Source organism: Myotis yumanensis, unplaced genomic scaffold (assembly GCF_028538775.1).
Source record: "Myotis yumanensis isolate MYYU_CA2020_CCGP unplaced genomic scaffold, mMyoYum1.0.hap1 SCAF_4, whole genome shotgun sequence".
Classification (NCBI taxonomy): domain Eukaryota; kingdom Metazoa; phylum Chordata; class Mammalia; order Chiroptera; family Vespertilionidae; genus Myotis; species Myotis yumanensis.
In genome coordinates, this window is record NW_027223755.1 from 86,778,307 (window position 1) to 86,803,145 (window position 24,839).

At 41.8% G+C, this 24,839-nt stretch overlaps 1 protein-coding gene and 1 non-coding gene across 2 annotated transcripts; one reads left to right on the forward strand and one right to left on the reverse strand.

Moving 5' to 3' along the window:
* Positions 1-118: 118 nt before the first annotated feature.
* Positions 119-24,839, reverse strand: TMEM248 (transmembrane protein 248). Its single transcript, XM_070412850.1, has 7 exons — positions 24,568-24,839; positions 13,049-13,223; positions 8,694-8,979; positions 6,556-6,706; positions 5,328-5,511; positions 3,823-3,966; positions 119-3,065 (listed from the first exon to the last, which is right to left on the reverse strand). The coding sequence occupies exons 2-7, from the start codon at positions 13,205-13,207 to the stop codon at positions 3,045-3,047; spliced, it is 945 nt and encodes a 314-aa protein (XP_070268951.1). The 5' UTR covers positions 13,208-13,223; positions 24,568-24,839; the 3' UTR covers positions 119-3,044.
* On the forward strand, positions 14,969-15,075 carry LOC139009724 (U6 spliceosomal RNA). The gene has a single exon (XR_011471425.1). It is a non-coding gene; the product is annotated as a U6 spliceosomal RNA (small nuclear RNA).

The following is a 24,839-nucleotide window of genomic DNA, read 5'->3' on the forward strand; positions in this document are numbered from 1 at the left end:
CGTCAGGAAGGATGTCCGGAATGACGTCCGGTCTAATTAGCATATTACCCTTTCATTATTATAGATGTTCTTGCCTTAGAAAACACCATCAGAGAGGAGGAAACAGAGACACAGCAAATAAATTCAGATGTTTTATTCGGTAAAGCACATATGCACACATTTCAAACATGGAAAATTAATCTGGGAGTGAATGCCATAACATCAGCTACAGACCATCATGCAGCAAGAGAAGTGAAACGGATCCACTGGCCCTTGTGACCCCACAGTGCCTGCAGGAGGGTTGAAAAACCAGGATGCTGAATCCCTACAGACTGCCAAAGAAAACGCAACAGAAATGGCAGGTTCCTAATGATGAGAAAAACTTACAAATAGAATCAAAACTGATTCAAGTCATACAGTGAAAGGACAAAAGGAAAAAGAAAAGAGATCAATATGATCTGAAACAACCACTTTAATAGTAAGTTGCTGACCTTTCATTGGACCTCCAGTCCAAGATGCCTGAGGACGAGCCGTGCTCCTGGGTGAGGTCACCCTGATGGCAAACGGGCCCTGCCTGGCACACTTGTAACCTGGAGCCCCCAGCAAGACCCTGCAGAGGCCTTGTCTGCAAGAGCCCCACAGCAACAGTCCCCTGGACTTCCTACATCCAGCGGAAGTCTCTTCAGTTACGAGGCCTCTTCACCCAGCAGGTACATAGCCTCCTTCCTCCACCCCAGCCTTTCTTTATATAATTGACTGGCTCTGGGTTTCCACAAGATCTTTGAGATTTGCCTTCTAGGGTAAATGCCGGATTTTAAAGTGTGTGTCCTAGCCTCACGACAAATCATACTGTCCAGGTATTTTTGGCACTTCCTTTCCTCACACTTAACAGTGTTTGTCCTCCCCTGGCTACAGATTCCAGCCATCCCCTGTAATTAAAATAAGGGTAATTAATATTAGCAACAAGTTGGATTGAATAAACCAGTGAAATTGACTTTTTTCACCTGTCTGTCTCCTTTTATATTACTCTGCCAGCTATAAATCTATCCCTAGAATTCCATTCATTGGGATTTTATTAATTCAGTAGCAGCTTAACCTAAAATCTGTTGGTCTTAAAGATAGTGATGTTTCTAAAGGCCAAGCCCAAAGGCTTTCACAATCTTATTTCTTAAGATCCTCAAAGTATCCAAACAGAAAACTAAACTAACAAGGTAGCCATGCATCATGGAAGCAACTCATGTCATACAAATAACTGGGTAGGCAAGTCTGATTATTGTGCTTAAAATGTACTAAAAGGAAAAAATATATATTAACATGTTTTAATAATTATTTTAACAATCTGTAGTAAAAGCCCACAATTGTTTTCCATTCAAGAATGCCTGGTTTAAAATGTTCCAGGCCAATCTATATTCCAGACTGCAGGGCTGATTCTAACTCAGAACAGACTATGCAGGCCTGGAATTAAGGGAAGAAGTACTGACAGTCATGCCCAAGGTTTTACTGGCCCTTTTGCTACAGCACTGCTTGCAAGAACACACAAGTCATTAATGACAATGAGGCAAAGAGCTATCAAGAAAAACAGAATACAAGTAACAAAAGAGGACTAGAAAAGATAACACGTAATTTTTTTTAATGAAGATGGATTAGAAGGAAAAAGGGATAAAGGAACCAGATCATCAAAATGTTATAGCAAAGAAAAATGCTTTGGGTTTTCCTGATAAATGGCAAATCAGAATAGCTTTCATTCAAATTTCACAGGCATGATCTTTATAATGTTAGTGATCTACTAGTTGCCATTTTCCTTCTGAAGATATGTTAACTGCATAAAAATAAATATTTAAAAAAGAAAGAAAAACCACTCCCTTTTCAAAGAAAACAAGAAATCCTTTCATTACTATTAGACCAAATCATCATTCTCTTTCCATAGTATCATCTGCATTCCAGAAAATAGAACAACTAATTTTTACTCTACTCTAGAGACATTTACTTAATTTTTAAGCCCTTTTTTTTTAAATCCTCACCCAAGGATTTTTCCATTGATTTCCAAAGAAAGTGGGAGAGAGTGGAAGAAAGGGTGAAAGAGGGAGGGAGGGAGGGAAGGAGGGAGGGAAACAAAGATGTGACAGAGGCAAATCGTTTGGTTGCCTCCTGCACGTGCCCCGACCAGGGCCAGGGATCAAACCTGCAATCCAGGTATGTGCCCTTAACTGGAAATTGAAGCTGCAACCCTTCTGTGGGTGGACTGATGCGCTAACCACCGAGAAAACCGGACAGGGCTTTTTAAGCCCTTTTGAGTGAGGAAGCTGCTTTAACTTTTATAATGGAGGGAAGGGACAACAGAGGAGAAAAAGACAGTGGAACTTTCTGTGCCAACTAAACTCCACAAGACCAGGTTCCTCACAACTCCTGTGGGAAATGAAACTTAGATCTTTACCATGTAGGTGACTTTTAAATATTGAACATTTTACTCAAGATTTTGAAAGAAACAAGTCTGTCTTAGCTAGAGTAGTATTTAAATGTGACTTTTTTTTTTTTCAAAAGAAAAAAGAAAATTTAGAAAGATGTGTGTTTCCTTGCAAGCAAAACAGAGAAAAGGGTATTATTGTTGGTACTATGAGTATTAAGCCACAGACACGTAAAATCCACAAAATGGATTGGTGGCTTGGGAAATGCAATATCATGTCAAAGGTGCAGACTGTTTCAAATCAAAGCAAACTTCAACCCCTCCAGCAATGAACTGCCCCTGAGATCCTGGCAAAGACAGCATGGCCTGCTCTGAGGCAGGGAGACTGCTGCTGGCGCTACTTGGATCATCCTACCAAGTCCACAGGGGAGGCTGTGGGGTTCGGACTGCACCCAGTGTGAAGCACGTGCATCATTGGACCAATTTCTGAATAGGTTTTTATAAATATATACAAATCAGTTACAGGCACTTGAAATGTCTTTGGCTGGAATAACCCAACATTGCAAAAGAATGGCATTCACAGAGTGTCCAGGCCCAGGCTGGCGTCAGCAGGCAATGCTTACGGTTTGCTCAGTCTCTCAGAAAACAGGCAGTTGTGGAATTAGGCATCAGCCAAAGCAACCTAGAAGAGAGCAAGACAAGCAACCCAGTCACACAACAGAGCCCAGGGAGCCGGGTCCCCACCCAAGACCAGGGAGCCACACCGTATGCATCTGTCCAGGAGGGGAACTATTAAAACCCTAAAGCAGTGGTTCTCAACCTTCTGGCCCTTTAAATACAGTTCCTCATGTTGTGACCCAACCATAAAATTATTTCCGTTGCTACTTCATAACTGTAATGTTGCTACTGTTATGAATCGTAATGTAAATATCTGATATGCAGGATGGTCTTAGGCGACCCCTGTGAAAGGGTCGTTTGACTGCCAAAGGGGTCGTGACCCACAGGTTGAGAACCGCTGCCCTAAGGGGGGAAAAAAATAATCATCTAGGTGGGAATGAAGAGAAATTTAAGTTTCCTGCCAGAAGCAGCTGATCTAGTGGAACCACTGTGCTGAGCCCAAGAGGTAACTATTTCCAAACCTTGATGAGCACTCTGTGAGATGATTTCCCAAGCTGATGAAGTGGAGGGGGCAGCCCTCCAGGGGAAACTGCTCTCCAGTGGGGATTTGAGAGCAATTTGCATAGTCAGTACTCATTACAGCTAAGGTTTGGGTTGAAAACCCAATACCATAATTTAGACTGAGGGTAGACTATTTCTGAGAAAAAGACAGGAACTAATTTCTCTGGAGGAAAACTCACAATCAGTGCAATAAGGACTGAAACATTCTGTCCACAGACACCTCTAGCCAAATGCTGGGCCAGACCCCATCCGATGCTCACCTTCTCAGGACAAAATTCAGGACTGCTCTGACGCAACTTGCTAGGTCTGCCCTTGATAACCGCATAGCAAAACATTGTTATCACCATGACGAAGAGGAAGTAACTGGTGTGCATGAGATGCAAATTTATTAATGAACGGTCATCCTAGAGGGAATAAACCAGAAACATGAGCACTGAGTTACTGAAAGTTTTATGCTGGGTTTCTGGAGATACGGTTCATCACCTCCAGATATGCTTTAACTTTAATTCTTAAACTGGAACAGAAATTTCTCCTTCTAAACTATTAGAGCTGGCTCTCATTCAGTGAAGACATGATGTTCTTGAGAACACCTCCCCTCCCTTCCTAAAGCAGTCCTCTGCCCTGGCTTCTGCACGCCACACTGCCTGAGCACCCTCTCCCTCCCCACACGTGGTCTCCTCCTGAGAAGGCTCCCGCACCTGTAATCCCCACTCTTGCTATGTCCTCTTCCTCTGACTACCCTCAGGGTGCATGGCTGACACCCCAAGCCGGTGTTCCTAAACCCTCGTAACTACCCGACCAGGAAGGCCTCTGCATCACCTCTCCCCAGAGGCAGCTTCCCTCCTTCCTTCGGCCTTTTCCCCACTTTTACAAGTCCTGCCTGAAAACATCTTTTGACCTCCCACATGCAATCAATCACCCTGCCAGCTGTTGCGAGATCCTGGCCATGCTTCCATTCCTTTTCCTTCCCAAATCTCTAGGCCCCACGACGTTCACACTAATCAGGTGGGCAGACCAGTCTTGCTAACACACTGCTTTACAAATCCCCCTACAGCCCAACACAGGTGGGGATTGCCTCCTCTGAGGGAAAAGTCTAAATGCCTCAAGAGAGGCACAAAGGACTTTCTGGAACCTGACCTCCACTGCTCACTCCTGCAGGCTCCTGGCCTACCAACTTCTACAACTTGATAACAGGGCCAGGCAAAAAGGCAAGAAATCCATCTAACATATACTGACAGGAAGAGGGCATTTGTAAAAAAATCAATATAGTCTGTAAAAGTGGGCTCAAGTGTAAGCCGGAAGCTAAACTAGCACGTTACCCACTAGTCTAGATTACAGTGTTTTCCTCCCCTTTTCTCCTCCTTAAGTAACATCCTATTCAGCCCTCACTATCTACCCAAAGGTGTACTTTTACCCTTATGAATTCCGAACCACTCCCTGCTCATACTAACACTAACCAAATATTCTCCTGAGTGGCTGTGTGCATAAGACTACAAGCATTTCTTGTAACCCCCAGGGGTTAGGCACACAACAGCTGCTCAATAAGTAACTGCTGCTGAGCAAGGCAGAAAACAAAGAACAGAAACAGTTTTCTTAACCAAAAAGGTGGCATGTTTTTCCAAGTGTCCACCACTCCACCTAGCCTTTTATTAACTTAACTGGGAATCTGAAATGGCAGGGGCTAAGCTAACCCAAGCATGTAAACACCACCTACTCTAACAGTTCCTGGACGCACATGCATACACACATGATTTTTCTCACTTACATCTGGAACAATAACTGTTAGCTTGGGATTTAAAGTGTGATAGACTTTTCCAATGGCCCCCTTATAACACCAGAAGGGATTGTAATCTTGAGCATATTTTGTGTTGGCATCTCTAGCAGTCATGAAGATCTTGTACCAGAGCGTGGCATTGCTGTATGTGTCCGGAACACAGTGCGGCGGCTGTCTGCAGGGGGAGACGGGGAAAGACGTGCTCAGTGGCCTGAGACATTTACTGTGTCTTCCCCACAGCCCCGAGCCCAACACTGACCACAGCCAAACATGTGGAAGGAAGAAACACAAGACATAAATGTTTCTTTCAGGTAAATACCATGTTTTTAGTTCAGGGACTTTTTATTATTTACTTAATAAGCAGATAAGAAATAGGCATTTGGCATTTGAGAGTTTAGGTGTTAGATTTTTGCCTTCAGATTTCAACTCATAGTCCTCTCGCATATGATGTGGCCAAAGAAGAACCTGCTCCTTTTAAGCCCATTTTCCCACACTGTCAATTCTCAATTACAACAGGAAGTTTGACATACAAACTTCTCCATCAGATTTACAACCAAGAGCAAATAATGTTTAACTTATCTGATCTTGTCCTCCAAACCTCCAAATGTCTAAAATAGACAAATACCTGACTAATTATTCTTATTGAAAAAGGATTCACCATACGATTTTTTAAATAGGCTACATCTTGCATATTTCATGTATTTATAGATCATTATCTCCTTTGCAGAAAAAGGGAGGCAAAAAAATGTAAAGGCAAAACAGTAATACTGACAGTTTTTCAGTTGCTCAATATAGGAAGGAAAAATTCCAGAAACAGTAACTGTTTCATAGAAAATAAGATTTTATTTATGCTCTCAATTTTAAAAATAACTCTTTCTGGATAATGGACATGAACAAAACTTTTATCTTCTGGGAACCTTAACTCTGGATCATTCTAGTCATGGGATCCATTCTTCCTTATCTTTTCTGTGACGTGCTTCTACCAACAGGAGAGGCAGCCTAAGAACTCGTACAACAACCAACCTTGCTGAGGAACTAACTCTCTGCTATTTACACGAGAACTTCTACCTCAGAATTCCAAACTAAACTTAAAGAACTCCTTAGGTCCAGGTAAAGGGATGCAGTGTGAGCCCCCCTAGAACTTGCTGCCAAAGCACCCCAGTCACATTCATGGTCAGTGGAGCTTCTCATACACCTGTGGGCTCAGAAAACCACTTACACTGTGACGGGGAACACACCAGGGTTGGCTGTGAGCGTCATGCAGGCTGTGAACACCACCTGCTCACAGTGACTGTGAAGGGCACAGTCATCCGAACTCCAAGCTGCTGGCAGGGTAAAGGTAATGTTTATCTCTTCGTGGGCTTCACTGCCTATGGAAGAGAAATCAGGGTGGATTTATTTTTCTTTTGATAAAGAAAAGCAAGAATCCATATTTATTATTCTCTGGGATTTGAATGAATCCTGACATCAAATCCACCCAGGAATCACCTTTCAACCCACCAAAGCAGGACTCCTGCCTCTGTGGGATTTCAGGAACAACACCAGTTCTGGGTTGGACTCTGAGGCCTGCTCACCTGGCAGAGCTACCAAAAGGCAAGCAGAGAGGGGCCACTTTCAGCCAGGCGTGGGGGTGCTAAGCAAGAGCCCAGGCAGTGCCCCAGCTGGAAAGCTGGGGGCTGGGTGGGTTATCATCACCACTGTGTTAGCATTTGCATAGCAACTTTCCATTTTCAAACTGCTTTTATATTTATTACTTCACTTAAAATGTACCACTACCCCATGACATGAGCAAAGAAGTGTTAATGCTCCACTTTTACATATGAGCAAACTGAGGATCGGAGGATCCAACAGACTTAAGGTCATGAACCAGTAAGTGATGAAGCTTAAATGAAAACCAAGGTATTCAACACCACAGCAGAAGAGAAAGGGCTACTTGTAACATAGAAAACCCAGAAGTTGCCCTTACCTTATTTCCATAGGAGCAGCTCTCACCTATAACAACCAATAGGAGGCTGGCAGGCACTCCCAAGTCTTTCAGGACTTTAAAAGGCTCTTGATAACCCAAGATTATTCTTCCAAGACCCGGGCCTCCAGCATGCAGCCTTTCCTGATTAGTCCCTCTTCCACTACTCTCTCACCTTGTCCTGAATCACTTACAGTTGATTATGGGTTTGGTTTTGGTGAAAGGGTAGTGCTCAATGTTTTATAGGTGTTTCTTTTTACTATTATTTAACAAGCACTTACAGTCAAACCTCAGTTCTCCAACGTCTCCCATCTCAAACAATTCGGTTCTTGACCAAGTTGTTCACAGAAAAATGTCTCAGTTGTCGAACCAAACTTTGATTTTTAACCTGACAACCCTTTCATACTGTCACCTCAGCATGACAGAAAGTGTCTCTCAGGCAACAAAGAAAGGAGAGAATGCTTTTGTTGCTGGAGAAATTTATGGTTAGTACAATTTTAAAACATAAAGAGGCCATCACGAGTGTTAATGTTGCTAAGGGTGTGAAAGAAACAATGATCACAGGCACTTGAAGAGGTAGAAGAATTGTTGATTTGGGTAAATGAATTAGCCAGTGACAGCATTTCGGAGGCAGCCATATATAAAAAAGCGAAGATGCCACATGCTTCTTGAAAGATATCCCTAGAACATGTGCTAAAAGTGATCCGTCTAAGGCTAGTAAGGGGTGGCTCAATATATTTAAGAAAAGAAGTGTGTGTTTATTGATTAAACAGTACATTAGACATGTACTGTATAAAAGAAAGGTTAAAACAGGGAATCAATCTGTGGGTTGGGAACAGATTAATTCCATTTACATTATTTCTAATGGGAAAAATGATTCCGTTTTCGAACAAATAGCTTCTCCGACAGTCTTCCAAAATGAATTAAGTTCAAGAACCAAGGTTCCACTGTATATATAGCATTTGCTTTGTGCCAAGAACTACTGTAAGCACTTGATAAATATTAACTCGTGTTATCCTTGTCTCTTTGGCATAATTCCAAAATGCCAAAGGGAAGAGACCAGATCTTAGGCTTATGCTAGTTCATTCCATAAGCTGAGCTAATGGTGGATGTTCAAGTTTGTAAACTAACAGCAATATTTATAGCATGTATTGCCATCTCCAACACAATAGCATTGTGTTTGTAAACCAGAAATAGACCTTATAGTTTCTTCCCAGTTTCTCATTTTCATAGGCTTTTTATTGAGAGCCTACTGTGTGCCAAGCACTTTATTAAGAGTAGACACATGCAAAAATCAAAAACAGTCTGAGTAAAACCATCTACTGCTAATACTCTGTCCTCTGACAGCTGTTGCTTGAGAAAGTCTGAAAGGAAACTGATGAACACGCACATACCTGAAAGTCCAATCTGATGCCCTAAGATGGTCGAGTACAGATGGGTGACATTGCGAGAGTACCCTCCAAAGGGTTTGAGAGGGTCCAGGGTGAGGGTGATTGCAACTGAGATGTTAACCGGGCCTGAATCCTCCAGTGCCTGCGGGGACTGGGTGGACACTCTGGCCTGCCCACTGGTCATTGTGCTTTCCGGAGTTGTGGTGTCATTTGTGAGATGCTTTAATGTTTCATTCTCTGATACACACAAGTCCAAATCATTAAACCGCAACAGAAAAGTATTCCAATCCTTCCGAAAATGAAACAGAGAGAAAAAAGTGTGAGCAGTCTGAAAGTGCTGCCATGACCCTCGAGGTCGCATCACACAGTGGGGACACCAGGTTCAGAGTCAATCTTTTACAATAACAGAGACAATAAAGCCATCAGCCTCTTGCACTGCCACAATAGTGTGGTTTTCCAAACCACTCTCATATTCATAACCGAAAATATGAATTCTTCATTGGCATGAGATATTAAATAAGCTGTGGGATTAAATAAACTTATTCAAGAAAATATGTAAGAAAACCAAACAGTATATTATACTTACAGAAAATTATTTAGCCTCAGAAATAAGCATGAAAAGAAAGCTTGAACAAAAGTAGTAAAACATTAAAAGCATTAATCTAAACTCATTTAGCAGTTGCAATTAGTTTTTGTGTGTGTGTGTTTTGGTGTTTTTTTAAATAAAGCTTCCTCAAAAGGTCAATTTTAGCCCCAGCTGGTTTGGCTCAGTGGACAGAGCCTTGGCCCACAGACGGAAGGGTCTCGGGTTTGATTCCGGTCAAGGGCATTTATCTCAGGTGCAGGCCTGAGGCAACCAATCTATGCTTCTCTCTGTCTTTCTCCTCCATTCTCTCTAAAAACCAATGGAAAAATAAAAATTATTTTTTTTAAAAAAAAGGTCAATTCTATACACCTTGCCTTCTTTCTCGAGAATGTGAAACCAAGTAAATACCAATACGTGGGATTTTTCCCCCCTTGTCACGGACTTGGGATGCTACCTTAGAACAGAAACAATTTCCAAAGGGAGAAAAAAAGAAAAAGATGTTTTCAGGCTTCTCTTAATATCTACACCCTGCATTAATGGTTTAAATCATAAGCAGTTTTAAAAACACAGACAGCTTATTATGTCACTAGAGGCCCAGTGCACAAAAATTTGTGCACTCGGGGAGTAAGGGGGGGTCCCTCAGCCCGGCCTATGACCTCTCGCAGTCTGGGACCCCTTGGGGGATTACCATCTGCTGGCTGAGGCCTGCTCCCCAGGGGATTGGGCCTAAGCTAGCAATAAGACATCCCTCTGGCAGCCCGGCAGCCCTCGGGGGATGTCCACTTGCCAGCGGGGAGCAGGCCTAAACTGCAGTCAGACATCCTTAGCGCTGCTGAGGAGGCAGGAGAGGCTCCTACCACCACCACTTGGCTTCCTCCATCACCGGGGGCAACCCAACCCTCCTGCTCACTCCAGCTCCGTGGCCACCGCCATCTTAGTTGGGTTAATTTGCATATGCGCTCCTGACTGGCTGGTGGGCATGGCTTGTGGGAGTGGCAGAGTGATGGTTAATTTGCATCTTTCTCTTTTATTAGTGTAGACTAGAGGCCTGGTGCACAAAAATTTGTGCACTCGGGGGGGAGGGGGGTTCCTCAGCCCAGCCTGTGCCCTCTCACAGTCTGGGACCCCTCAGGGGAGAACCACCTGCTGGCTTAGGCCCACTCCCTGGGGGATTGGGCCTAAGATGGCAATCAGTCATCCCTCTGGCAGCCCAGCAGCCTTCAGGGGATGTTCACTTGCCAGCGAGAAGCAGGCCTAAACTGCAGTTGGACATCCTTAGCGCTGCTGAGGCGGCAGGAGAGGCTCCCACCACCACCACCGTACTGGCAGCCATCAGCCTGGCTTGTGGCTGAGCAGAGCTCCTCCCATGTGAGAGCACCCCGACCACCACAGGGCAGCTCCTGCATTAAGCGTCTGCCCCCTGGTGGTCAGTGTGTGTCATAGTGACCAGTCATTCCCAGTCCTTCTGCTGTTAGGGTCAGTTTGCATATTACCCTTTTACTATATAAGATATAGGCCCGGTGGGGGCCGGCTGGTTTGCCCTGAAGGGTGTCCCGGATCAGGGTGGGGGTCCCGTTTGGGTGCCTGGCCAGCCTGGATGAGGGGATGATGGCTGTTTGCAGCTGGTCACACCCCCTTCAGGGTGGGGGTCCCCACTGGGGTGCCTGACCAGTCTGGGTGAGGGGCTGAGGGCCGTTTTCAGGCTGGCAGGTGACTGAAGCTCCCAACCTCTCCTTTTTTAATTTTCTTTTTTTTATTCTGGGATTTATTTACCTTCTATGGCTGTCACTGGAACTGAGAGCCGGCTTTAGCTCTGAGGTTCGGCTCCAGCTCTGAGACCTGGCTCCAGCTCTGAGACCTCGGCTGCTGAAAGCAGGTATCTGGGTTTGTTTGGCTTCTATAATTGAAACACTGTTGCAGCTCCAGCTCCGAGGCCAGCTGGCTGAAAGCAGGTTTCTGGGGTTTGTTTAGCTTCTATAATTGCAACATTGTTTCTTAGAGTGCAGCTCAGAGGCCGACAGCAGCAGGCGGGGAACCTTGGCTTCCTCCATCACTGGAGCAAGCAAGCCTCCTGTTCGCTTCAGCTGCCTGGCTGCCGGCCACCATCTTGGTTGGCAGTTAATTTGCATATCGCCCTGATTAGCCAATGGGAAGCGTGTCAGAGGTATGGTTAATTACCATGTTTGTCTATAATTAGATAGGACTAGAGGCCTGATGCACGAAGATTCGTGCAAGAATAGGCCTTCCTTCCCCTGGCTGCCAGCGCTGCCTTCGCTCTGGCCTGGAGCCGCCTTTCCGCCTTCACTCTGGCCAGAGCTGCCTTCCGCCTCTTGCCTTGTCACATCAATTTGCATATTCCTTCTTATTGGCTGTAGGCACCGCCATCTTTGTTGTGAAGTTACAGCCAATTTGCATATTCCATCTTTATTAGATAGGATGGTTAAAACTGATATCAACATAGTAAAGTACCCATCAGGATTTATTTTAATTTTAGCAGAAACAGCAATAACCTAACCTAGGTTGTGAGGTTCTCCCAGGCAACATTCGTCTACAAAAAGTTGCCAAATGTGAAGACAAACCAAGTGACACTTCCAATTACACTTATACTAGCATTAATTAAATGCCATTTGAGCAATCCCCAAGCAGTCAAGCGAGTCTACCTCTATAGCATCAGTAAATCAGTATATGGCCTTCAGTAAGATTACAACTGGATGTATCAAATTACATTTTCCCTAACACAGCGGTCGGCAAACTCATTAGTCAACAGAGCCAAATATCAACAGTACAACGATTGAAATTTCTTTTGAGAGCCAAATTTTTTAAACTTAAAGTATATAGGTAGGTACATTGTTATTAACTTAATTAGGGTACTCATTAGCTGGCCTTTGCTAAAAACGTCCTCATTTTATAATAATAAAGCCACCAACACAAAATAATTACAATTCTTAAATTGATGACAAAAATACCTGTAGGATTTGCAGCTGGTTGGAAAAATACAGGTAACTTTATGCTTCGAGTAGGTACTTTTGTCACCCACGTGCAATTTGCGGACACGACTAGCACTAACCACTACACATGAGACTGCTGACTGACTGGCTCACACAGCTCATGCATGAATCGCGCGCGCCTCTCCTGCGCTGCGTATCTGTGTTATGAGTGTTCACACCATTATGTGCTTAGATTAAGGATTAAAAGGCACTGTCCTAATAATTTTTTTAAATTGACCAAAATGTAAAATCTAGAAGGCAAGTTTGTAAGCAACAGTTCTCCTTGATAAAAAAAGACAAACATATTTGGAAATAAGATCCCACTTCCTAATTTCTTGAAGATCCCTTCCTATCTATATAGTTAATAAAACTCCATGCTAATGATGATGTGGGCTTTAAAATAACAAATGTTTACAGTTGTTAAAAACTGCAATAAGCTAATTTCATAGGAATATAAACGAAGCTATTCTCTAGCTTCTTTACACAAACATTTTGCAAATATACTTTCCAAAATACCTGATTCATTGCTGAAGTAGTCTAAGTGAAACTGGTAACCTCATCTGAATCAATAACTATCTGAAAGGGAGATAAAGACAAAAAATTCTGTATACTGACCTTTCTCACTGGGATAAAAAGTCATAACCAAAGAAAAGGATGTGAAGAGCCCAAAGGGGTTATTCCCCTGGATAAGGTTCAGCCAGCCTGAAAGAACTCAGAATGTACCATACCTCCATATGTAATACTTTCAACAACAAAGATTTTTTTTAAAAAAGAATATATTATACCTCTGCCATTCCCGGTGACTTAATCTCCTTGATTTTGAAGAAATAGCCCAAGGTCAGGAAAGCTATTGCCATGGCGCTTACACTGATCATAAAGACCACCAGGGGAGGCCGACTGCTGATGTACAGCTTCAGGTTCTCCAGGGGGTTGATGTTGAACATTATTCTGATTGTCCACCTGAAAGGAATTAATCAGAAGATACTGACTTGCCAAAAGAAAACCCATGATTTTCACTTCTTCCTTTCACGGTTTTGGGCGGAGGGGGGGGGGGGGGGGAGGGTGTCACTGGTTACTGAACTTGAGAAATATTTGATCCGAAATTTTCAAGACTAGCAAGAAAAAACACATTAACTGTCATTTCCAAATGGTAACCTCTTGAAAGATAGGCATTCCCTTTCAGTTTAATCTTCTAATTATTCTATAAAGAATATTTGTTACTTCCATGTTACTTAAGGAACTATTTAAGTAGGTTAGTAATATGACACAAATACATGCCAACACATTACAAAACTAAATTGAGGATGTTCTCATTTCCTACCACTGAAAGCTGAATACCATCTACTCAACACTGTACTGTTTACTGCTATACTCTTGTCCATTCCAGCACCAGGCATAGAGAGGCACTCAATAAATACCAAATTTCAACCTTATTTTAAATTGCATCTACTTGAAACCAAACTTTAACCCCTGCCCCCAATATATGAAGCTTTTATTCCATCTGTAAAATATTGCAAATAAGTGTGATAATTCATTAGGTATCTTGCTGTTTCTATAGCTGGACAATTTAGATTATTCATCAGCCTGTTGAACTATTCCTTTTTCAGAAACATAGATACCATCCAAAAATTTTCTGATATCCTTGTTAACTGTTGTGACTTGCTGAATCAAAGCAGCTGATTTTGATACAAGTTCAATGTCATTTCCTTCAAGAATTAACTCATCTTTCCGGGCTTGAGATACTGAACAAGCAATGCCTTACCTCATCCAAATTCTGCAGATGTATTTTTTCGCCCCAAAAATTTCTGATTTCAACAAGAGAATCATTCTCCTGAATAATGACACTGATGGGAAAGTGAGCGTACACCGACCTATCTTGTAACGGAAGTCCAGTAGAACACCCTTGATCATGTTCTGTACATGACTGCAGACTGTGCAAACTGTGGCCAGTTCCTTTCTATTGCCTCACCATTTGTCAACCTAGAGCAGTGGTTCTCAACCTTGGCTGCACATTAGAATCACCTGGGAGTCTTTTTAAAATCTTGATTTCTGGGCCTCATCCTCTGGAAATTCTGTTTCTTTGTTATGGGGTGGGGCCACAACATTAGTAACAAAGAAACAGAATTTCTGAAGGATGATGCCCAGAAATCAGGATTTTAAAAAAGATTCCCAGGTGATTCTAATGTGCAGCCAAGGTTGAGAACCACTGACCTAGAGCCTCATTTTTTTCTTCCCCAGGAGACAGAGTTCTACATTGATGTGATTGAAGTCCCTCTGAAGGGTGCCTATGGGGCCTTCAGAGTGATGTCCACATATTCTGGGATGTCTTCATCCTCACAGTATATAAGAGCAAACCAAACTTCTTTATCAACCATTTAGATGTCTTTCTAGGTGAACTGCCTAATCTTTACTATAAGATGTCTGTCAATTTCTTGTTAATGTTTAGCCGTTCCTTTTATATTCTGGAAACTGAGCCTTTACCAACTTTATATGTTATACTACTCATCTGTGGATTTTCTTTAATATGGTTCATGTTATCTTTTGCCATATGAAAGGGTCTTGATTTTTTTAAAACAGTTTATAAGATCTAATTCACCTACCATACAATTCACACATTTAAAGTACACAATTTAATTAACAGAACTGGGCAAACCATCACTATACTAAACTTTTGCACATTTTCATCATTTCATAAAAAAAACTCAGTGCTCGCTTCGGCAGCACATATACTAAAATTGGAACGATACAGAGAAAATTAGCATGGCCCTTGCGCAAGGATGACATGCAAATTCGTGAAGCGTTCCATATTTTAAATAAAACCAAAAAAAAAAAAAACCCCATACCTTGTAGCAAATAACCCCTTATTTCTCCTAGCTCTCAAGCAACCACTAATGTACTTTCTGTCTCTATAGATTCACCTATTCTGAACATTTCAAGTAAATGAAATCATATAATGTGATCTTTTGTGGCTAACTCTTTCACTTAGCATTATGTTTTCAAGATTCATCCATGTAGCACATATCAGTACTTCATTCTTATCTATTGCCAAAACTATTCCATTGTATGAAGTATTTTATTTATTCATAAACATTTTGTTTATCCGTATCAAAATTTGGGGGATACAGCAAAAGTAGTAATAAGAGGGAAGCTTTAAAGCATTACAGGCCTATCTTAAGAAACAAAAATCACAAATAAATAACCTAGCATTTCACCTTAAAGAACTAGAAAAAGAACAAATGAAGCCCAATGTCAGTAAAAAAAAAAATTACAGCAGAATTAAACTACATAGAGAACAAGACAATAGAAAAATTGATGCAACAAAGAGCTAGTTCTTTAAGAGGATTAATAAAATTGACAAACCTCTGACTAGACTCACTAAAGAAAAAAAAGACACAAAATCAGAAATGAAAGAGAAGTTACAACAGACACCACAGAAATAAAAAGGACTACACAAGATACTATGAAGGCCATGCACCACCAAATTTGATAACCTAGAAGAAATGGACACGTTCTTTGAAATATATAACTTTCTAGAATGAACCATGAAGAACTGGAAAATCTAAATAGACCAATTGACAGTAAAGAAATTGAAACATTCATTAAAGCATGTCAAAAAGTAAAAGTCCAGGACCATATGGCTCCCACCAAAATGTAATACCTATCCTTCCCAAGCTCTTCCAAATAATTGAAGAACAATACTTTCTAACCCATTTTATGAGGCCAATATTACCGATAGCAAAACTGGCAAGGAACACACACACACACACACACACTACAGACCCATATCTCTGATGAATGTAGATGCGAAGTCCTAAACAAAACACTATCAAATAGAACACAACAATACATTAAAAAGATAATACATCATGATCAACCACAATAACAAAATAAAGGATAAAAATCACATGATCATATCAATAGATGCAGAAAAAGCATGACAAGATATAACATCCACTTATAGTTAAAAAACTCAATAAACTGGTATAGAAGGAAGGTACTTGACCATAATAAAAGCCATATATGATAAATCCTCAGCTAATATATTCAATGGCAAAAAAAAAACTGAAAGCTTTTCCTCTAAGATCAGGAACAAAACAAGGATGCATACTCTCATCATTGTTATTCAACATATAGTACTGGAAGTCCTAGACAAAGCAATCAAGCAAGAGAAACAAATTTTTTAAAATGCATCTAAATAAAGAAGTAAAATTGTCACTTTTTGCAGATGACATGATTCCCTAAATAGAAAACCCCAAAGACTTCACCAAAAAAAAAACTATTAGAAACGATAAACAAATACAGTAAACTTGCAAGATACAAAATCAATGTACAAAAATCCATTGTTTTCCTATAGACTAGACCCATGGTAGGCAAACTGCGGCTCGTGAGCCATATGCGGCTCTTTGGCCCCTTGAGTATGGCTCTTCCTAAGCCTTAGGAGTACCCTAATTAAGTTAATAACAATGTACCTACCTATACAGTTTAAGTTTAAAAAATTTGGCTCTCAAAAGAAATTTCAATCGTTGTACTGTTGATATTTGGCTCTGTTGACTAATGAGTTTGCCGACCACTGGACTAGACTAACAATAAAATTTCAGAAACATAAATGAAAAAACAACTATATTTGCAATTGCAACAAAAAAAAGAATAAAATACCTAGGAATAAACAAAGGATGTGAAGGACCAATACACTGAAAAGTACAAAACACTGCTGAGAGAAACACTGTTGAAGAAGACAAAAACAGCCCTGACTGGTTTGGCTCAGTGGATAGAGTGTCGGCCTGCAGACTGAAAGGTCCCAGGTTCGATTCCGGTCAAGGGCATGTACCTTGGTTGCGGGCACATCCCCAGTAGGGGATGTGTAGGAGGCAGCTGATCGATGTTTCTCTCTCATTGATGCTTCTCACTATCCCTCTCCCTTCCTCTCTGTAAAAAATCAATAAAATATATTTAATAAAATAAAAAAAGAAAGACACAAAGAAATGGAAAGATACTGTGTTCACTGATTGGATGAATCCACATAATGAAAATGGCCATATTACCAAGAGCAATCTACAGATTTAATGCAATCCTTATCAAATCCCAATTTTCAAAGATATACAACAAAAAATCATCAAATTTGTACAGAACCACAAAAGACCGACTAGCCAAAGCAATCCTGAGAAAAAGAGCAAAGCCAGAGGCATCGCAATTTTTGATTTCACGTTATACTACAAAGCTACAATAATGAAAACAGTATGGTATTAGCAGAAAAACAGACACACAGACCAATGGAACAGAACTGAGAGAACCCAGAAATATACTCACATGAATATAGACAACTAATTTTTCAGAAAGGAACCTAAAACATACAATGAAGAAAGCTGCTTCAATAAATGGTGTTGGGAAAATTGCAAAGCCACACGCAAAAGAATGAAATTAGACTACTATTTGACACCATATACAAAAATTAACTCAAAATGGATCAAAGACCTAAATATAAGACCTGAAACAATAACATTCATATAAAAAAATCACTAAACTTATGAATCTTTACCTCAGAGGATTTTATGAATTTGACACCAAAGGCAAGGGAAGTAAAAGCAAAAATAAATGACTGGAACTATAACAAACTAAAAAGCTTCTACACAGCAAAATAAACTATCAACAAAACAAAAAGGAAACTAATTGAACAGGAGAAGGTATTTGCAAACATTACTTCTAATAAGCACCTAATATCCAAAATCTATATATATAAAAGGCTAAGCGACCAGCCGACCAGCTGACCAGCCAGTAGGTATGATGCACACCGACCACCAGGTGGCAGACGCTCAACACAAGAGCTGCCGAGCTGCAGTGACTTGGCATTGGTGGTTCTCGGGTGATGCAGCCCAGGACCAGAGAGAAGAGAGCCCAATTCCGGAGTGTGTCACCCGAGAACCGCCCTCTCGCAATCCAGGGCCCCTCAGGGGATGTCGGAGAGCCGGTTTTGGCCCGATCCCCACAGGCCAGACCGAGGGACTCATCTGCTGGAGGGACACCCGCTCACTAAACAGACGCCCTTAGAGCCATGGCGCTGCCCCAGGTGCAGCCGGCCAGGAGGGACCACAGGAGGTTGGCTCCAGGGCTTGTCCAACCCATCTCACCTAGTCCCACCCCACCAGCCACCTTCTAATTAATTTTCTTCCAATGTGCACGGATCCATGCACTAGGGCACTAGTATATAAATAATATCCATAAAGAACTCATACAACTAAACAATAAAACAAATAATCCAATTTAAAAGTGGGCAAAGGGCTTTTCTGTGCCAATAGGGCTCTTGCAAACATGGTGAACATTCGTAAAACCCACTAGACTTTCTGTAAGAGGTATGGCAAGCATCAACCTGACAAAGTAACACAATACAAGAAGGGCAAGGATTCTCTCTCTGTATGCTCAGAGAAAACAGAGTTATGACAGGAAACAGAGTGGCTCTGGTGGGCAGACTAAGCCAGTTTTCAGCAAAAAGGATAAAACTGCTGAGGGTTGAATGCATTAAGCCCAACTGCAGATTTAAGAGAATGCTGGCTATTAAGAGATGCAAACATTTTGAACTGGGAGGAGATAGGAAGAGAAAGGGTCAAGTGGTCTAGTTCTAAGCTTCATATTTTGTTTTATTATGTGACAACAAAATCTATGTGCACTTAAAAAAAAGGGGGACAGAGGACCTAGAAGACATACAACAGATATATGAAAGGTTGCTCAACTTCACTTGCTATAAGGGAAATGCAAATTTAAAAAATGAAATAGCACCTCACAACTGTTAGAATGCCTACTATCAATAAGACAATAAGAAGTGTTGGAAAGGCTATGGGGAAAAAAGAAACCCTCTTATATTGTTGTTCCTAAAAAATTAGGACTGGAATTACCATATCCCCCAACAATCCCTCTTCTGGGTATCTACCTGAAAATTTTAAAAACACTTATTTGTAAAGATATAAGTACCCCTATGTTCACTGTAGCATTATTCGTAGCTAAGACATGAAACAACCTAAGTGTTCTTTGATGGATAATAGCATAAAAATGTAATACATATATATAATGAATACTACTCAGCCATTAGAAAGGATGAAATAATGTCATTTTGTGACAATATGGCTGGGTCTTGAGAGTATCATGCTAAGCAAAGTAAGACAGAAAAGGCCAAGAACCATATAATTTCATTTATATGTGGGATATAAAACAGAAAGCAACAAATTCTTAGTCACAGACAACAAACAGTATGGTGGTTACCAGAGGAGAAGAGTGTGGGAAGACTGAAGAGGGTAAAAGGGGTTAAATATATGGTGATGGAAGGAGACTAAGCTTGAAGTGGTGAGCACACAATGCAATATAAAGATGATGTATTACAGAATTGTACACTGGAAACTTACATAATGTTATTAACCAATGCATCCCAATAAATTTTTTTTTAAAAAAATTTTCATTCTGCAATATATACAAATATCAAATCATTATTTGTACACCTGAAATTAGTATGTCAATTATAGCTCAATTAAAAGATATTTAAGAAAACAAATCATGAGCAATGACAAGATTAAGTGAACACTAAAAGTTCATTATGAAATCATATTATAACAATCAAACTCAATTTAAAGACTGAGAGCTGTTTCAAAAAACAGGACCTCTAACCAAATAGCAAAGTTCAATTGGCAAATGACAGCACTTTGTACACTATCATCACCAAAGGTTGGCATGTAGCCCCAGGACTACACTTAGGTATGTAATTATACTAGGTGTACCAATTAATAATTCGGACTTTTTTTAATAGATGGAGTTACACATATGTTGATATATACGCGATTTAATATGTATGCTATTTTGTTGTATTAACAAGCATCAAAAATTTATATGTCAAATTTGTTGAAGGTGTTAACATCATAGAAATTTTTACACTTAAAAATGTCAAATCTCATGCCAAAAAAAAGAGCATTTGCAGGAAGTTTAATTCATTACTTTATTCTGAGGAAAAGTGCTGCTGAAAGTTATCGTATACTTCAGGAAGCTTATGGTGAACATGCTCCAACTCAAGATACTTGTGAATGCTGGCTTAAACGCTTTAAAAGTGATGATTTCAATGTGAAAGACAAAGAACATCCAGGTCAACCGAAAAAGTTTGAAGACCAACAATTACAAGCATTATTGGATGAAGATGCGTGTCAAACTCAAAAACAACTTGCAGAAAGATTAAACGTTGCTCAGCAAATAATTTCCGATCATTTACAAGCAATGGGAAAGATTTTAAAGGAAGGAAAATGGGTGCCACATCAACTGAACGAAAGACAAATGGAAAACCGAAAAGTCATCAGTAAAATGTTGCTTCAACAGCACGAAAGTCTTTTTTGCATCGAACTGTGACTGGCAATGAAAAGTGGATTTATTTTGAGAATTCCAAACGCACAGAATCATGGGTTGATCCAGGTCAACCAACATCGACTGCAAGGCCAAATCGCTTCAGAAAGAAAACACGCTCTGCGTTTGGTGGGATCAGGAAGGTGTGGTGTATTATGAGCTTCTAAAACAGCCCTGGGCAAACTACGGCCCGCGGGCTGGATCCGGCCAGTTTGAAATGAATACAACTAAAAAAAAAAAAAAGACCGTACCCTTTTATGTAATGATGTTTACTTTGAATTTATATTAGTTCACACAAACACTCCATCCATGCTTTTGTTCCGGCCCTCTGGTCCAGTTTAAGAACCCATTGTGGCCCTCGAGTCAAAAAGTTTGCCCACCCCTGTTCTAAAACCAGGTGAAACCATTAATACTGATCGCTACCAACAACAAATAATCAATTTGAATCATGCTTTGATCGTGAAACGACCAGAATGTTCCAGAAGACACTGCAAAGTAATTTTGCTTCATGATGACGCACCATCACACACTTCAAAACCAGTTAAAGACACGTTAAAAGATCTTGCCTGGGAAGTATTAACCCACCCGCCGTATTCACCAGACCTTGCTCCTTCAGATTACCACTTGTTCGGATAGATGGCACACGCACTTTCTGAGCAGCACTTCAAAAGGTGCGAAGAAGTGGAAAACTGGGTCTCTACATGGTTTGCCTCAAAACAGGAAAAGTTCTATTGGGACGGTATCCACAAATTACCTGAAAGATGGGGGAAATGTGTAGCTAGCGATGGACATTACTTTGAATAAAGCACTTTTGATGTTTCTCTTGAAATTATCGTGTTTTCTTTGATTACAAAATCTGACATTATTAAGGTACATCTAGTACACAGTGAATGAGCTACACACTTCTTGTCAAATTTATTCAATATGTATCTGGGAAAGAACATTTAAGAATTTCTATGCTTATCAAAATAAATCCTAAGTGGAAATTCAATTTGCTAAAAACTTTATCTTTCCTCCATTTTCTTTTCTTTTTTTTCATTTTAATTGGAACGTCATCGTAAAAAAAAAAGAAATTAAAAATGTAAAAACCCTCTTACATGGCAATGGAATTCTGTGGCATGCTAACCTTGACAAAAACATCCCAAAGATCTAGCATCCCTAGATTGTCATGCTGTCAGGAGATAAAGAAGTGGGTTAGGAGTAAATAGTCAAAAAGAAGCATTAAAAAGTTAAGATGGTGCAGTGTTGAGCTTGTTTAAAGAAAGGCTAAGGATGTGGTGTATATATACACAATTCAGCCATAAAAAGGAATGAAATCTTGTCATTTGCAACAACAAAAATGGCCCTTGATGGCATTATTTCAATTGAAAAAAAGTCAGACAATGACAAATACCATATCTAACTTATATGTGGAATCTAAAAACTAAAACAAAACTCCTCCCCCAAAGCAAAACAAGCTCTTAGATACAGAGAATATATTGGTGGTAGCCAGAGGTGGGGGGCAGGGGTGCCGAAATGGGTGAAAGGAATCAAAAGGTACCAACTTCCAGTTATAAAGTAAGTCATAGGGATGTAATGTACAGCCTGGTGAATATAGTTAATAATACGATATTGCATATTTGAAAGGTGCTAGGGGAGTTTGCCTTACAAGAAAAAATTCTGTTAACTATGTATGGTGACAGATGTTAACTGTGGTGATCACTGTGCAATATATACAATATTGAACCATTATGATGTAAATCTGAAACTAATATAATGTTGTATGTCAATTATATCTCAAGAAAACAAAAGGCTAAGGTGGAAGCCAGTGAGGTCCTGAGACTAGTCATGATGTTCCAGAGCAATTGCAAGGCATCCTGTTTCAATGGCTTCAAAGGTTTCTTCAACAATGATGGTAAGAGAAACAAATAGCAACTCTGTGAATTAGATGTCATTAAAAACACTCAGAAAATGGCTAAGGAGCTTGTCATATTGCCCTTGGCTGTAGCCACAGTGGCAGAGCTGTGCTCCTTAAAACTAAACACTGGCACTGAAATACCTCACAGACAGCAAATTTAATTTCCTGATTATTAATACCAAACAGCAATTACAATCAACATCTTTTTTATTGTCCTTAAAATAAGTTAGGCAGTGATTTATGTAACTGGCTGGCTAAAAGAACAAGAGAAACTCATCAAATGAAAACAATTCCTCAGAACCCAGAAATCTACCAAAAGCCAGATGCTTCTTTATCTTAGAAAAGCATTTAACCCTTAAACCAGGGGTCCTCAAACTTTTTAAACAGGGGGCCAGTTCACTGTCCCTCAGACCGTTGGAGGGCCGGACTATAGTTTAAAAAAAAAACTATGAACAAATTCCTATGCACACTGCACATATCTTATTTTGAAGTAAAAAAACAAATGTTTCGGCGGGCCGCATGTGGCCCGCGGGCCGCAGTTTGAGGACCCCTGCCTTAAACGGTTGCCTCTGTCAGTATTTCTAGACACCTACTGCCCGGCTAACTAATCTGGGTGCTGTTGCACCAACTAGCCCTACCTTTTTCATTTTCCAGCTAATTCTGAATGACCCAGATCCGCTGATCCTTCAAGGCCCACCTCAAAAGTCACTTCCTTTATGAGGCCTTTTCGGGATCATAACCATAACAAAACCTCTAATAGGTGGTAACTCCATGTGCAATTAATTCCTGCCACATTCTATAGCCTAGTTCTTTCTCTACGTTCTTTGCCGGCAGAAGCTATACTTGCACTTAGGTCTGTTGTTTTCTCTGCAGCTGCAGGTAGAGCCCAAACAGAGAAGGTGTGCTCAGTGGGCAGTTGGCGATCTCAGCACCCAGAAGTGGGTGGCGGCCAATTCCAGGCCACAGAAATTCTTCCTATACCTTTACTAAAAAACCAACACTCTGCCTCCTTACTCCTAGACGGCAAATAAGCTTGGAGTCACGAAGTATAATATATCTCTTGGTTGCACAACAGGTCTATTTCCTTTCAAAGCCCTGAGATGGGATGAGGAAGCAGGAAGGTGCCCTTATCCTTCAAGCACTGAGGGAGCATTCATCTACAGATGGGACACACATGCGCAGACCCCAAGCTGACCCAAAAAAGTGCAACAGGGACCACTGATTGACCAAATACTCATCACCAGCCTTGCAGTTTTCCCTCCGCTACCTCCCACAGCGGCTCACCGAGGAGTCGGGAGAGCGGCAGTTCAGGAAGAGCCACAGTCCTCCCAGCCCAAGCGGGCTGCAAAGAAGCCCATCCTTCCTCACTCGGTGGGGGCTGCGATCTGCTCGCGGGGAGCTCAACTACAGACATCTGGTTCTCCAGCAAAAGCCTCCTCACCAGCTGCCCACCGGTTACGGTTATCCCCACGATCCGAAACAGCACAGCAGGCCTCGCTTCGTTCCTGATGGTGCCGACCCAGGGAACTGGGCCTCAATGCCTCTAGACTACCTGGAGGCCATTCCGTAATTTACTTGATGAAAATGTAAGTGAGGATAATAATCCACCCGTCTCTGAACAGTGACCAGGCTTGACACATAAAATGCCACGATTTCACTTGAAGTTTCTGCGCGTCCCTGGGTCTCTACCCCGCTCTTCCGTCTGAGATACCTAGAATGTGCAAACGTAGAATAACGGAAACACGACCCCGAGTCAGAAAACGGCAAACGACCAAAACGCTCCCGAGGCCAAATCCAGACATGCCAGCCTCAGCTCCGTACGTGGGAAGTCCAGGCACCTCGAGGGCAGGGAGGGAACTGTGCTCCCGGGATGCGGTGACCAGGCCGAGGCCACCGGCGCCGGCTAATGCGGGACGAGCCCCGCCGGCACCTGGGGCGGGGGCTGCACCCCGACAGGCGAGGAACAACCCCGACCCAAAGCGCCGCCCCGCGGTCAGCCCCGCCGAACCCAGACCCGGGCCGCGCGCCCCGGCTCACCTCGCGCCGGCGGAGAGCGGCGCGCCCCGGGCCCAGCCCGGCCAGCTGCTCGGCGGACGCCCGTGGCCGCTCCGACCTCACTCGCGGCGGCGAGCGGCGGGCCTGGGGCCGCTGGGCACCATCCTCCCCGCCGCTCCGGGACCAGTGTCCGGCTCCGCGGGGCCCACGCGAGGACCAGAGGCCGGGCCGGCGCACGCAACCGCCTCACGGGTTAGTCGGGGTCCGGCAGCCGAGCTTTCCGGGTAGAAAAAAAAATGCCACCGCCAACGATG